The sequence below is a fragment of the Micropterus salmoides genome, unplaced genomic scaffold (genome assembly GCF_014851395.1).
Source record: "Micropterus salmoides isolate LMB-PRFRI ecotype aquatic unplaced genomic scaffold, ASM1485139v1 Ms_hic_scaffold_2, whole genome shotgun sequence".
Taxonomy (NCBI): domain Eukaryota; kingdom Metazoa; phylum Chordata; class Actinopteri; order Centrarchiformes; family Centrarchidae; genus Micropterus; species Micropterus salmoides.
Genome location: NW_024041150.1, coordinates 3183129 through 3199449, shown reverse-complemented (window position 1 = coordinate 3199449; position 16321 = coordinate 3183129). Strand labels below are relative to the sequence as shown.

General features: G+C 39.1%; 1 protein-coding gene across 1 annotated transcript; it reads right to left on the bottom strand.

Moving 5' to 3' along the window:
- Nucleotides 1-7198: 7198 nt before the first annotated feature.
- Nucleotides 7199-15641, bottom strand: LOC119912571 (G-protein coupled receptor 4-like). The gene is made up of 4 exons (XM_038731812.1): nt 15537-15641; nt 15048-15233; nt 9087-9274; nt 7199-8977 (listed from the first exon to the last, which is right to left on the bottom strand). Exons 2-4 carry the CDS (start codon nt 15216-15218, stop codon nt 8380-8382), a joined length of 957 nt encoding a protein of 318 aa, XP_038587740.1. The 5' UTR covers nt 15219-15233; nt 15537-15641; the 3' UTR covers nt 7199-8379.
- Nucleotides 15642-16321: the final 680 nt, after the last annotated feature.

Here is a 16321-nt window from a genome sequence, read left to right as displayed (position 1 = left end):
GTAGGCTGGGATAGGCTCCAGCCCCCCGCGACCCTGTACACGGGATAAGCGGTTGATGATGGATGGATGGAAAAAATGTTGAGGAATGATAGAAACAGAAAAGACAGCAGGGTTGTGATTGTGGGTAAACTATAGGTACACTGTATCTATTTGAACTTGAACTTCACAGCTTTAGTGATGTCACTGAACAATGTTAGGTAGATATTGAAAAACCTGCTCCCTTTTAATAACCTGATCTCTCAAACAACAGGTTTCACTCTGAAGAATGGAAGATTTCTTCAGCACCGCAGAGAACCGAAGCTATGATAACAGCAACATCACCATTGACTATTACAATTACAATTACAGCGACATCTACAATGAGCTCACTGACTATTACAATGAAGTTGCATTCATCATGTTTGCTATCAGCCTTCCTTTGACCTTTGTGGGCATCTATGCTCTTTATTCTCTGGTATGTACATTTTAACTGAGAGTCATTTATTCCCTGTCTGTGTCATGTGTCTGTCTGTCTGTAAAGGATCTTGATCTGGCATGGTGGCTGGGATTGCAATGATTTGCAGGAATAATTTACTCCTTAAATAAAATTTACAAGAAGATGATTGAACCCTAAACACAGGCAGTTTACATTCTGTGGTTCCATTACAGCCTTCTCTTAAACTGTTGAGGTTAATGGTGCCACTTAGTTACAACTCAAAGCAAATAATAAAATAGTTCTCATTTGGTACCATCATCAAGTCATAAATCTTCATTTGCCCAATGATTTGCTTTATGATCAAATACATGCAAAACTAATGACATATTTGGGAGGAGGTGGACTTCAAAACATGTTCACAACTGCTTGTTTACTTTTACCTGCAGGTGAGAAGTGATCATGTTGCTCCGATCTACATCATCAACATTCTCATGTCCAACCTCTGCCGCGTGATCGTCGAGGTGGCAGGACCTGAGGATGCAATGATATCTGTTATCTTCTCCTGTATTTACCTCTCTGGTCTGTTTGCCAGTGTTGGGTTCCTGGTCTGCATCGCCCTGGAAAGGTATCTATCTGTCTATCCAGTATGTGTGGAGCTCCTTCTGTGTCTGAACATTATATTAGTTTATAACTCTGAAGCTCCTCAAAGACTTTGTGTCCATCAAGGCCTCTGTGGTGGTCTGTGTTGTGGTCCGGGCCCTTTCTCTTGTCTGTGCCATCCTTTTATATTTTTGTGTTGATTATGTGGTAACAAACACAATCTTTGCTGCTCCTTCCCGCTGTTAATATTCTACCTAGTTGGGACCCTCTAGGTCTAAATCCTGTCTGCTTCCGTCTCGGTTCCCTCTGATGACAAACGGCGGATTTTGGGAATTTTGGTCCTGGTGCTGCTTATTTACACTCTGTTGTTCCTGCCCAGCATCATTTTTGTCCTGGAAGCCAGCTTTAACGAGACCCTCAACATCCTGTCTTTCATGTTTGTTAAGTTGAGTCCTCTTGCGGACTTAGTCCTGTATGTCTTCATGAGGAAAGGGACCATAGACAAGCTTTTGGCCTCTGTGTGTTGTTGCAGAATGGACAGCAATCAGCAGTCCATCAGTATGAATGATGACAACATTTCCACAGTCAGCTCCATGTAGGCAGAGAAAGAGGGGGAGAGAGAAAGGGAAGGAAACAGGAGGAGAAATCTATATGAATAGAAAGGATAGAGACGAGAAAGATACTGTCATCTACTGATACGATTTCCAATAAGACACCTAACTAGAGAACAGGAAGCACTGTTTGGACTCTGCTGTGGCAGAACTGGCTGAAATGTTTTGGTGAACTTTCTCTGGTTCACTGTGATGGCTTCAACACATGTAAATAAAATATTTTTCTTACCAGTTTGTAGCTGTAAGTTGATGTCTGTTATTATTCTCCTTTAATCACAGAAGCAAAGCAGATAGATCTTTAGGACCTCATCTTTAGTTTCTCAGACACATTTTAATTTAGTTTGTGTATGTTTACCAAAAAACTGCACTTGTTTTGTGCTGCTTTTTGTTAGTTTTTGTACAACTAAGAAAAAAACTACATATTGTTTATTTATTATTATTTGATATAAGTAAAAAACGCAGGACACGTAGGCTAGCAGGTATAGTTCTGGTGGTTTATTAACAAAGGCAACAAAAGGCGAGCGCACTCACAGGAAGAGTGGCTGATCAAACAGAGTCCAAAACAAAGTAATCCAAACGAGAAATCCAGAATCCCAAATCCAAAATAAGCAGGGAAACAGGGAGACATGACAAGTAGGCTGGCAACAAGACAACACACTGCAACGCTGGGTACACAAGGTAACACACTGTAATGACCCGACAGAGACTGGACGGAAACACACACACACACACACACACACACACGGACTAACGAGCAGGGCGTGGGGCAACACAGGTGAGGGACATGAGGCTAACGAGGCAGACAGAGAGACAGCAGGGAAAACATAGAGGCAGGCAGACAGATACTGGGGGGAACAGACATGACACAGGTTACTGAACACATAACAGACCAGAGGAAGAAATATAAACTAATAAAGACACAAGCAGACAGATCACCACAAAACTAACACCAACAGGGAAAACAGACAGAAGTGAAGGTAAAAAAGAACTCAGACAGACATGGGCGAAACACAGAAGTACACAGACCAGGAGTGAACTCTAAGACCAGAACTAAGGTACAGGACTAAGAACTAAGATACAAGACAGATACTAAGTAAGGCTACAAATAATATGACAGACTGAAAACTAAACGACCAAAGCAGAACAGACACGTACACAGTGTGACACAGAGCAGGTGTTTTTGCTGTTGTGTGCTTGGCAATATGGATAAAACCCTATATCACAGTACAACTTCTTGAAATCTAATGAAAAATCAGTTTCTTCGACCTACGCACTGAATTAAAACCTGACCAACCAATTTGTTAACCAACAAAACCTCTGCTGGTTAACAAATCCCTATTGTCTATATGAACATAAAGCCCAACCTGCTGTTACCAGGGAAGCATCCTGCACCTTCATTTCAAATGACCAAATGATGTTTTCTCACAACTCTTAAAGTATTCAGACAAAAGGTGTTTCCAACTTGTTGCAGCTGGAGAAAAGCAACTGTGGTTGCCGGACTCAGGAAACTGCAGCCATCTTGCTCCTGCGAGCTTCAAATGTCATGTAACATGGTGATGTTTTGCAGTGCCGCCAAAAGTCCAACATGCATCACGTTAAGCATGAAGTCAAAGGTACCGTGGAACAGGTAAAGGTTTTAGGTTCCTGGGAATTTGCATCAGAAGACACTGACATTGAAAGAAAGACATGAGCTCTCACAATACTTGGGTTCAGGAAATCACCACCCACTACTGAAGTGACGAGTCAAGTCAAGTCACAAAGTAGTCCAGAATTTCCAGTTAAGACTTCTTTATTGCCAAATTGTGTGTGTGGTTCTGAAATGAGGAATAATATACAGAGTAAGGAAACATATTCCAACCCATTAAACCAGTCATTATAAAGAGCTAAATAAGAAAAAAATAAATAAATAAACACTGCTATACTTAGAACAGCCACAAGCTGGCTCCACCAGACCACTGTGGTGCCAACTAACCGCTTTAGACACTAAATTATCCCACTAAAGAAAACAGTGGACAGCTAGGCAGCTATTAATTATAAAAAGGCGCATTGAATGTAATTACATTAAGCACAGGCTCTACACATATAGAACTAGCACTGTAGATACTCACTTGCTCTGAAACTATATTAGTATGAGGCTTAAAGTACTTACAGTCAGAAACAAAAAGTGTCAACTTAATTAGACTAATAACTGGAACTCTCAGATCTCTCCATGATCTTGTAAACTGCACTGGGCAGATGTAACATAACTCTAAAATGGGGGTGGAAAGTACCACTTGAAGATGGGGTGGGGGGTAAGTTCGATGTGCTGCTGGCCTTTTTAACAGACATGGTCATCTCACATCCCCATCCTGTCAAATAAAGCTCAGAGACGGCTGTATTTCTTAAGGAAACTCAAGAAGGCAAAATCCCAATGACAAGGTCTTATTTCCTTTTACAGAGGAGCAATAGAAAGCATCCCGATGCTGCTTTTTCTTCCTACATCACTTTCTGTTGTGGTTTCTGCAAGTAAGTTGTGGTGTGACATCTCATTGACATTAACACACTTTAGGTGGTTTACTGTGAATTTCCTGTGAAACAGCATGTGGTTTGTTAACGTGCTTGAAAATTTGGTTTGAGAGAGCAAACTTCATCTGTGGGATGCGTAGTAGTACCAGCTGCAGAGAAATGTGTTTTCTGTTCTAACTAAATAATTTGAACTGCTTATTGTACAAGTAAATTCAAGCTAGTGTGCTATTCAGGGCCATAACCAGGGTTTAGAAATTCTATAGAAATTCTTTTAATAGAGCTTATTTACAGTAATTCATTCCAGAAAGTACAGATAAACACAACCAAAGTTATACAATACAGTGACACCAACTAATGATCTATAATGAAATACATACAAAGGCACCTGCTGGCAAAAAATACTTTAATTAAAGAATTAATGTTTGAAGAGCCTGGAAACGCCCCGGTGGTTTCCGGCAAACAAGCTGTTGGTGTTAATGGTACATCAGATAAAGACACACGTTGGTTAGCTCTTTCCTGTTTCACGGCTGTGAAACAACCGTATCTTTCCTGTAAAACGGAATCTGTTTTCTGTTCTGTCTGTGATCAGTTAGTGTGACTTCTCTGACTGCTTAAGGACCCAGATCTTTCCACTTCAAACCTGTTGGTCTGACCAATGAGACATGTAGAGCTGAACCATAAACATCATAATACTCCCTGTATAGATATGATCATATAGTTAACTGCTGTCAAGACAACCATTCAATTCTCAATCTATCTGTTTTCTGTTGAAAAATGTGCTGTGTGTCTGTTTTGCTTCTGCTGCTTCTTCTATTTGTGTGCTTTCTGCTGCCACTCACACATGCAACAAGGAGAGATGACTAAAACAACTTGTGATGATAATTAAGTGATCTGGTTTAAGAATCTGCTCATGATATCCAAAAGGTTGCTTCTGGTTAGAGAAAGCCTGGTTAGTATGCTGGGTCCATGCTTTGGCCAGATTGTTATGTCATAATGTGAGGGATTCTGGACCCAAAAGCGCAGATTTGGCGCAGTTAAACATGGTTTATTTCGAAATGAATGATGTTGTAGTGACTGAGTTTCTGGCTGGCGTGGTGCAAAAAACAGGGATGAGGGAGAGATACTGCAGTACCAAAACAGAAACTCAGCATACTGAGGTCAGTGTGCTTAAAAGGTTTGTACAACTATGTGTCATCCACATAACAATGGAAGAAATTCCATGTCTATGGATCACATCACCCAAGGGGAACATACAGTATATTCGGAGAACAAAATTGGTCCAAGATTTGAGCCCTGACAAATATGATGAGAATCAGTTTAATGCAGTACCACATACCGTAAAACTTTGATTAATAGCCTGGGCTTTTATTTGCTAAAATCACTGAATTAACCATACCTATATGTGGGACAAGCCTTTAATTCCTTTTGCACAAAACTGAAACTACTATAAAAACAGTTTAATTATGTCAAACAGTATGAATATTACTTTTATAAAAAATATTATATCAAATAATATCAAATACACTAATTTGTTTGATCAAGCTCCGACAGACAGCTTATGCACTTTTATTTTGTAGGCAGCAATGTAATGAAAACAAACATATCCAACAACAGGGTGCAGGACTGGGGAAGTGTGGCAGAAGTTAGCAGACAGAAAGTGATGGACTTCACCTGACGGGATTCACGATTTGGATTCATTTTTATGAAAAGCTGTACTGATTCTTTTGATCGGTGGACCCTTACAGACTAAAGGAATATAAATGATCAAGGAACGGACACACAACGAGCGCTTCAAAGGTAACGGGAGTCGGCACTTTTTTCTCTCTACCAGTAAATCTATAAGAACTAGACTTTGGGGCTCTTTGTTTCCTTTAAATGAACTGAACGATTGAATTGTGGAGAATCTAACCAATCTAACGATGTGTTGGGTTGGACTTTCAAACTTTTTTTTTATTTATAGGCTTAGTTAGCATATTAGTGAATTAACAAATATTTATTTAAGATATACAGTGTAATGATAACTAGCCTAGAGGCAGTATCTAACAAAATATGTGCTAATTTACATCTATTTCAACAAAAATCTGAACACTGGATTAAGTCAGGTTTAAAATGATTGCTGTATTTTGACACATTATACTCAAATATTGTTACAGAGGGGATTTTGGATATTTCTTTTTATTATTTCATAAATCCTGTTAACGGGCATTAAAAACTATTTTTGACCTGTTTTGGGGAATAAAATGTTATGTAATTCAGACAATATAGGTAGGAAGACGACTGGAAAGTTTGGTGTATATAAGCACTGAAGGGGAAATTTTAGGCTCAGAGTATGAGGAAAAACCCATTTTGAGAAAACAGTCTGTAAAAATATGTATTGTAAAATTCTACACCTTTTTATTGATAATAATTTTTTACAGAGCCAATATCAAATTAAATCCTCAACAACACCACTATATACTATCTAAAACACAGAAGTGATAAATGAGTAACAGCATGTCTCAACACACACAGAAACTAACAGAGCCACCAGCGGAAAGCTAAATCAGGAAACGTCAAAGTACACCATGTGACAATGAGATTTCACTCTTAGCTTAAATTCGCTCCTGCACTTTTGCAATTCGTTACTTGTACAAAGGAATTTACATTAAATAATATTCCTGACATCAAAGTAAAGAGTGAAGAAGAAATGGCTCTATATAGATTTCAGACAAAGGTATGAAATGTTAAGATATGCTGCTCTGTCATGGTTATTCTGGGCCAACAGAAAGAACCTGGTATCTTATTTCCTCTACCTGCAGCTCTCAGTGTGCAGCAGTCTCTGTGAGCGTCTCTCTCTTATTTTCTCATAGCAGCCAGCCTTGGCTGCAGCTGCAGCACTACAGCAGGTCAGTCATAGTGAGCCAGTCCCAAATACTGTCAGCAATCTTTACATCTTGTCATGGTCACATATTTGTTTCATCAGCTAATATATCTCCTATGTTTGTTATAATATCTCTAGTCACAGATCACCTCCAGTAGTATCAGCAGCAAAAACAGCAGCAGCAGCAGCAACCCCTCAACAGCAACTGTTCCCTGTAAGTTGTGTCAGCCCACCGTGTTTTAAAGCTAGATCTGGGTATTCCCTGTGTTTTATTTTTCAAAACTGTGTCACAGCATTTGTTGATGTATCGATACAGAAGCATCTGTATACGCATATAATCAAGGACTACATAACAATATATTTCTGTATCGATATTTTGAGAACAGACCTATTTAAATCCTTGTTCCATGTGCTCCTTTTATACTTTGAGCACCTGCTCTTCCAAAGGTCTCTGCACGGCCCTGATTAGGAACAGCTGCTGTGGTTCTTCCCCTGGTTTCAGATAGGACTTCAGAACAGACATACATGTGGGTGAGTCAACCTCAAAACATACTTTGAGCTTTAGTAGCCTGGACACAACTGATCGACGGTGATCTCAGGAAGGGGTATCCTGATGTGGAAATTATGGGGGCAGTGATTCGTGCTATGAAACCTGTACTGAAGCTAAGGAGCTATTTAGAGGGGAAATCAGACTTCACCCTAGCAATTCAGACAAATATTAAGATCCCTCTACTCAGAAAAGGATGCTACTGTATTGTACCAACAACTGACAAAAGCTGTTCAGGGACCAGGTGAGACAGCACTTGATTTTCTGGTCAGAGTACTTGATCTGCGTCAAAACGTCCTGTTTGCATCTGTATGTGCCCAGTCCTAAGATTAAAGCCACAATCAAAGCCACTCATAGAGCACGTCTGAAGTTGGTAAAGAGTAGTGGATGAAACTGACCATCTGACACCTATTGTTCCAGCTAAGCCTGGCAAACAGACATGCCTTTGGTGTGAGAGACCCAGGTTATGTTCATATTGACAATAGAGATTTGTTGAACATGAGTTTCTCATGGATTTTAAATTGGATTTGTAGATATTTCATATAAAGCAACATCTACTGTTGAATAAGATTTGATTACCAAACACACTACAGCTGCTGTAAAATACCTGCTCTGAATCACATCCTAAAACCCAACACGCCTTCCGCTAAACCACCAAAACACTTTTAAATAAAGATAAACAAAGAGTTTGTAGTTTTGTTTCTTCTTTGTACAAAAATAAAAAAGCAAACAAATACAGTTTTGGGTAGACAATACGTAAGTTATAACAAAGAAAAATAAACAAAATAAAAACGCGTATCAGTGATCAAAAAAAGTAAAAAGTCCAATATCTGTCTTGTCTCTATCCTTTCTGTTCATCTACATTTCTCCTCCTGTTTCCTCCCCTTTCTCTCTCTCCCTCTTTCTCTGCCAACATTAAGCTGACTGTGGAAATGTTGTCATCATTCATACTGATTGACGGCTGATTGCTGTCCATTCTGCAACACACAGAGGCCAAAAGCTTGTCTCTGGCCCCTTTCCTCATGAAGACACACAGGACTAAGTCCGCAAGAGGACTCAACCTAAGAAACATGTGGGACAGGTTGATGAGGGTATAGTTAAAGTGGGCTCCTAGAAACCAAATGATTGTAGGCAGGAACAGCAGCGTGTAAATAAGCAGCAACAGAACCAAAATTCCCCAAATCCATCGTTTATCATCAGAGGGGACTGAGACGGAAGCAGACAGGGCTCTGAGGGTCCCAACCAGGAAGAATATAAACAGTGGGAAGGGAAGGGTAAGGAGAACAGCCAAGAGTATTCTTGTGACCACATGATTAACAGAGAAATAATAAAGGATGACACAGACAAGAGTAAGGACCCAGACCACGACACAGACCGCCACAGAGGTCTTGATGGTTCGTCTGAAGCGGTACCACAGCGGGTGGGCGATGACCAAATACCTGTAACACAAGATGGACACAAAGTCTTTGAGGAGCTTCAGAGTTATAAACTAATATAATGTTCAGACACAGAAGGAGCTCCACACATACTGGATAGACAGACAGATACCTTTCCAGGGAGACGCAGACCATGAAGTAAACACTGGCAATCTGAACAAAGTAGTAAATAGAAAAGGAAATGAAAAGTATCGTCCAATCCTCAGGTTGTTTCACCTGAACGATCATGCAGCAGAGCTGGATGAGGTCGGTAAAGAGAAGATTGATGACGTAGATCGGAGCAACGTGGTCACTTCTCACCTGCAGGTAAAAGTAAACAAGCAGTTGTGAACATGTTTTGAAGTCCACCTCCTCCCAAATCTGTCATCTGTCTCCTGTCAGCAGCTGCAGTCAGAGCCATTTATGTATCTTTAATCAAACTCTCCTTTGTTCTGTCAGAAATATCAGATATGACACACTGGCCAATCACTGCGGTAACATCTCAGCAAGCAACAGCCGTCATTTCACTATCTGAGTTAACTATAGACCCAATTTAGTCCGGCTAAGAGTAACCCTCTTCTAGCCACAATAGGTCACATGATGTTTTTGCCAAAATAACTTGCAGGGTGTATGATATTCTATCATGTAAGCAAAGTCAACAGTAATTACAATGTTTTTTGTTTCATCTCTTTCCCATGTTCTATACGTGGCCTGTGCATAACCACGGTTTAGCTCAGACCGGCTATTGTAGCCCACTTTTAGTCAAAATGGTTTAATCTGATTAATTGTGGTGTTTGCCCAGTCAAATGAGATATGGTTGATATCCCATTATTTTTACAATGTCAATAATATCTACAAGATATTAAGTGTCATTCAATTGACATGGTCTATGTAGCCACGATTTAGCTCTGGTTTGGACAGGCTACATGTAATCTGCTTTTAACCCACCCGGCAAAATCGAGGCAATCAGTGGTCTAAATTTAACGGCTTGGCTATAGCCGATTGTTTCAGACCAGCGATGAGTGCAGCCAAAATAGTGTTAAAATTTGTTACATGTAGTTTTCGCCAACGCAGCTTGTGGTGCGTGTAACATGTCAAATGCAAGTAAACATTTGAAACATTTAAATTACCCTCGTTTTCGCTGTCACACAACGTTCATTGCATTCATTTTAATTTAAATTTAAAAAAAAACTGGATGTAACTGCAACTGTATGAGACGTGACTACTGGCAACGCGAGACTTGAATGTTAGCAGACATCAGTTACAAGATCTCGCAATAAACACATAAGTTTGAAATGAAAGGACATTTACTTTGGTCTTTTAAGTATCAGTGTCTTTGTTCTGATGATTTTGAAATATGAGTAAAATTGCGAAAATATACTGATTTAGCCGGAGTAATGGCTATTGAATATTGACAACATATTTCTGTGTTACATCTCTCCTTGGTTTTTACTTGTTTTAAATTTGGTTGTGGCCCTGTGAGGCTTTATAGAAAGATAAATCTTCAAGAAATGAATTTTCTTTGTCAACTGAAGCATACCAGGTAAGTAGGCTTTTCTGCAGGTGTTTTTTGCAGTCCGTTATCCTAGGGCGTCAAATACCTATGGCTTTCAGAAACGTCAACAAAACTTAGTTATTTGATGCAAAACACCATGCCAAGACATTCTCATCCCCACTGTCCAACCAGTATTCCCATTCAATTAGGCTAGTTTAAAATGTTCTTTAAAAGGTTTTGTGGAGCGGTTGCCACGATGTCGCCAATTGTCCACTGCATCTGTTAGGGCCTGTCCATAGGCTCGCCATTCATCTGTGACAACATCTGAGCCTCTTCTTACTTGATGTAATATGGTCGGCAACAGTGTTGGGCAGTAACACGTTGCTGTAATATTACTTTTCCCACTAAAAAAGTAGTGTAACTAATTACTTTTCTAAAACAGTAATATTATTACAGTTACTAAGGCAAGTGCGTTACTCGTTACTGAACGCACCATCCTTGACGTGACTCAGCGGGACCCGACTTTGTTGTTCACGTCCACTGATAGCCAAAAACTAAAGGAAGAAACGAGGGAGAGGGTTGCTACTGCTATTAAGCTGATGATACACGGGGAAACTTTTTGAGCAATGCTGCTGGGCAATCTTGCTAGTGGCAAGCAAGGGTGTTTTTAGGATCTGGAAACATTGGGGGCTTAGCCCTGCCCATAAAACTTCATATCTCCACATAATAATCCCCCCCCCCCCCAAAGTTAAGTCTGTAAAGCGGTAAAGCAACAGTAAAGATCTTCTACTTATACGGCACAACAACACTATTAACTGTCTCATTTTGTGTTTGCGTTTAATTATAATATAACAACAAAACTGCAACAGCATGAACCAGAAAATTGTGAGTGTTAAACACTTAATTTCCTGCATTCTGGTGTTTTTCTGCACCAATTTCTGCATCAATTTATTGTGGCAATGTTATGCCCCACCCTTTGGTGGCAACATGGGGTGAACAACACCCCAACACTGACCCAAACTCAACACAAATAAACACCTTTAAAACAACCAAATCAAGGGAATTTATTAACATAACTAGATGATAAATTAACACCAAAAAACACAACATAACACAAAAATGCCCCAGCTGAGATGCAGCAAGACCTGCAATACCAAATCAAGGAGCCTTCTCTTCTGATGCTTGCACAGGAGCTTTTAAAGCCCGCCTTTCAAGGCCAGGTGGACCTTGTTCAGCAATCAGCTAAAGTACATCAGAGGCAGAACTAGGGCAGAAAACATGGAGAAAGCACAGAGAAGCACACAGTCGTAACAGGCAATTATTTATGTAAAGGGACACACAAAATTCAGGTGTTGCTGAATTGTGGCGAATATTTAAGAACATTTTGATATTTAATGACCTTGTAATTGATTATTTATTCCCATCTTAAATGTGCAATTGTACTACTGCCTGCCTTGGCCAGGACACTCTTGGCAAAATAGTTTTTTGGTTTAATAAAGGTATAATAAAACAATTTAAAATCTAAAACTGTAACAGAATATAATGCCGAGCAGCTCTCAGCTTTCAGATATGTTTCTCCTGTAGATCAACTTTTAATATCATCACTGCTGAATCAACACACACGCAGGCATGACTGATTGAGGTAACCTCTTTAAATGTGCATGTGGCACCTTTTTACCTCATCAATAATAAATTAAATAATTTTAATTCAGTGATAAACTCCTGGACTTTAACAGCTCCTTTGTTTCAGCAGGTTTTCTGCTCATGTTCAAAGTTCTGCACATTCAGAATCTAACTGGGTTCTCTGACATTTCCAGAATAAGTGGATATTTTGAGAGGTCAAACAGGATAAATCATCATAAACTTTGCAATCAATCTGTGGTCCACCCGCTATATCACTTTTGCTACCCAGCCAACATTTGATGTAGCCAACCAAACCGCTTGCTTTGCTTTGCAGTAGCACAGGCTGCCAATACATGAATGATTGTGGCAGTAACACGGAGCAGCTCGTTGTTGAAGCAGGTAAACCTGCATACAGAGGAAGCTGTGCATCATGCTTAAAACCCAACAGAACTATGTTATCCACCATATTCTCTCTCTCTCTCTCTCTCTCTCTCTCTCTCTCTCTCTCTCTCTGTGCATCTCAAAAATAAATAACAGCTTGTAGCTGCTGAGTGAAAGATCAGTTTCACCGGCGACATTCTGTTTATGGACTCACCGTGGGACATCGCTATAAAACAAATAGTAACCAATGTGTATTAAAGAAAAGAAACAGGTTAATGTCCAAAGCGATGCTCTGTTCAACAACAGGACACTTTTAATATATCTCAATCAATGCAGTGATCGTCTGACATAGATCTTACAGTGTCTATGTAGTCTTCATTTGCTCTGCAGAGACTAATGCCGCTTTAAACGCGCCGTTAATGGAAAGTGAAAGTGTGTCACTCGCCGGCTTGTTAGAGAGCGACGCAGGCGCTTTCCGACAGGGTCACCAGTGCCATGGTGTGCGCTCACTAGATTTCAGTTGTATTAGTATAACATAATGCCTTAAACTGCAAAAATATTGCCTGATTTTCTAAATGTTTGCATCTGCCCAGCTCTGTGACTGTGACAAGCGCCCGAGCTCATTTCTGTTAATGAAGCAAAATGCAGATTACAGACTGGTTAAGTTATATAAGGTATGAATGGAAAATGTAGCGAAATTCAAAGTAGTCCTACATTAGATGTACCCACCCTGCTGCAGACATCATCACTGCTGCCTTCAGCTAGAAGTAACAGCAGCACAAAAGAAGAAGCTGTAGTTTAATATTGAGGCACTTTGCTGCACCGGCCTCGAGCAACTTGTTTTTTCCTCCCTTAATATTTCTATAGGCTAACTGGTCACTTAGTAATCCGCCTCCTAATTCTGATAAAGTGCAGCTCACAGCCCCTTCAGGTGGAGCAGAGAGGACAGACACACAGCTACAGCTGGATCATCTTATTCTCCGCTAATTTACAGGAGAATAAATAATAATAAAAATAATCTTTCTCTCACGCTCGCTCGCTCCCGGGCACGTAAGTTAAAGTTCAATTTCCGGCCTTTTGTTGTTTGTTTTTTTAAAAGTCCGACTATGTTTTGAACGGATAGCGGCGGTGCGGGGCGGGTGGCGGAGTGGTGGGGGAAGGGGATTACTGTAGTAATCTTTAGCCTACTCATTATCATTGACGGAAACATTGCCCTGCACGATTGCTCCCACGGTTGCTCTGTGTATCATCAGCTTAAGATGCAAAGAACATTGTCAGCTACTGTAAACTCTGTGCGACCAGCAAAACGCTTTCAACCGCAAGCAAAGCATCTGCTGAAGCAGGTTCTGAATGATAACGGAAGTTAGTCTTGAGCATCTTTCACCAACCCTGAGAATGAGTTTCCTTCATGTAATTAAGTTGTGTTTTTGTGCTAAAATGCAAAATGTTAAAAATTTGTTCGTAAAGTGAAGAAACATAAATAAAAGTGTTTTTCCTGCGCAAATTTTGTCACTTTACCTAAAGCAAACAAATAGGTGTTATAAGTTCTTATAATTAGCTCATATGGTATTATGTCCACCTGTAATATTTTATACAGGGATAGATATTTTTACACTTTACTTAAAACAAAGAAAGACATGCTATATAACATTAAACATTACTATAAGTTATTATTCCATTTTATATCACTAATTCTAAATTGTGACTGAAGTGTATTTATAACGAGGCAGAGTCGATGGTTATAATGTCCTATGGAACATGGTCAGAGATTCTTGGCGCACATTGATATAAACTGGCATAAAACATTAAATCAAAAGGTCATAATACGTTATGAACTTTGCTATAGAGCCTAATGCATGTTTGTAAATGATTATAACAACTGTTATAATGGCTTATGGACGCATTACCTCCCAACCTTCATAGAAAGTGTTACCAAATATATTATTAATTAGACATGTTTTTGGCATTCATTTTGTATAAATAATTGTTGAATTAATAGAGTAATAAAAATTATAAATAAATTAGTTATTAGATTAATCGACTACTCGAAACAATTATTTGTTCAATTAATCGATTTGAAAAATCATTGTTAGGTGCTGACTAAACCCATGTGTTGGACAAATGAACATTTTTGAAGACGGCGCTTAATGAAAAGTCAGGGGATCATCAAGAGTTATTATGATTCAACCTCTGGGATCCACAAATGTCTGTATAATCTTTATGGCAATCCGTTCTCTAGTTGTTGAAAACCAAAATCCAAAATTAATGTCTACAAAATTTCCTTGATTGCTTTTAATTAAAAATGACAATCATCCCAAATAATTATGGACAATTTGCTATGACTATTAATTTTTTGTTTATCTGTAACTAAAATGATAACCTCAACAGTTTAAGAGAAGGCTGAAATGGAGCTACACATGTAAACTGCATGTGTTTATAGTCCAATAAATGTATAGATCATTACGATCCTCTGTCCCAGCCCGCTGACACCTATAGCCTCCAAACCAGATCAAGATCCTTTACAGACAGAAAAACTGTCTGACAGACACATGACGTAGACAGTAAATAAGTATATAAATAAATCTGTTTACATACCAGAGAGTAAAGAGCATAGATGGCCACGAGGGTCAAAGGAAAGCCGATAGCAATGATTATGCATGTCACCACATTCATGATGAATACAATTTTATCATAATACTCATAGTTTTCAAAGTTGTATTCATTGTAGTTGATATAGATGTTGCTGTTATTGTTGTAATCATCCATTCTTCAGAGTGAAACCTGTTGTTTGAAAGATAAGATAAGAAAACCTTTATTTGTCCCACAGTGGGGAAATTGCAGTTATTAGAAGGGAGCAGGGTTTTTTTTATATCTACCTAACATTGTTCAGTGACATCACTAAAGCTTTGAGTTTCAAGTTCACACAAATGCAGGGTACCATAGTTTACCCACAATCATATCAAATCAAAAATTGCTGTCTTTTCTGTTTTATATAGTCATAAAGTATTCATGCATATTCATGACTGTTTGCCAGGTCTTATCATCTCTACATATAAGAAAAAAGAGTAATGTCACACAATTTACCTTTGAACGCTGTGAGACCCCACCCGAATCAGTTCCCTACACTAATGTATGATGTGTTGTCCTCTGCATCCAAACAGTCTACTACAGTACATATGGTAAGTGATAACATGCAGTGGGTTCCTGTTACTCTACACCTCCTCTACTAAGGAACCACAAATATGCATTAGTGCCTCCTGCTGGCCAGAGTTTAAAAAAAAATTAACAATTTCAGTTTCTGTTAAAGCGATTGTGGGTGTATTTATCTGTTGTGGTCCTGATATGACTGCCTGCCTTCACCTCAACTAAAAGTGCTGACGAAGACTGCAGGCTTGAAATAGAAGCAGTACTCAAAACTCTTCAAAACCATAAGAAGGGTTTAACAACGTGACCTGCTTTCACTGCACTGCAGCAAAATCCACTTAATGTTGTCTCATCCATGTTCTTAGGATGTTTCAATCATATTCTTAAAAATAAGCTGTTACTCATTCAGATATTTATATTTTTACATGTCAACATCATATTTAAGGAATGAGAGGGAAGAACAAATTAAGTTCAGTGTAATTGGTCTAACCCAGTATTGTATAGCTGCCATGCAAAGCTGTCATTTTGGACATCTTGCCCTGTATATGCGTATCCATAAAGTCACTTCACCATTGTCGCTAATCTGCTACATTTACCAAAAGGAGGAATGCAATACATTTGATGTGTAAAAGGGTGTTTCTGCAACTACGAGCAAGAAGTCCCAGCAGTGACATTTTAGATTTATGTTCAAAATTGTCACATGACGCTTGATAAATACAACCTAA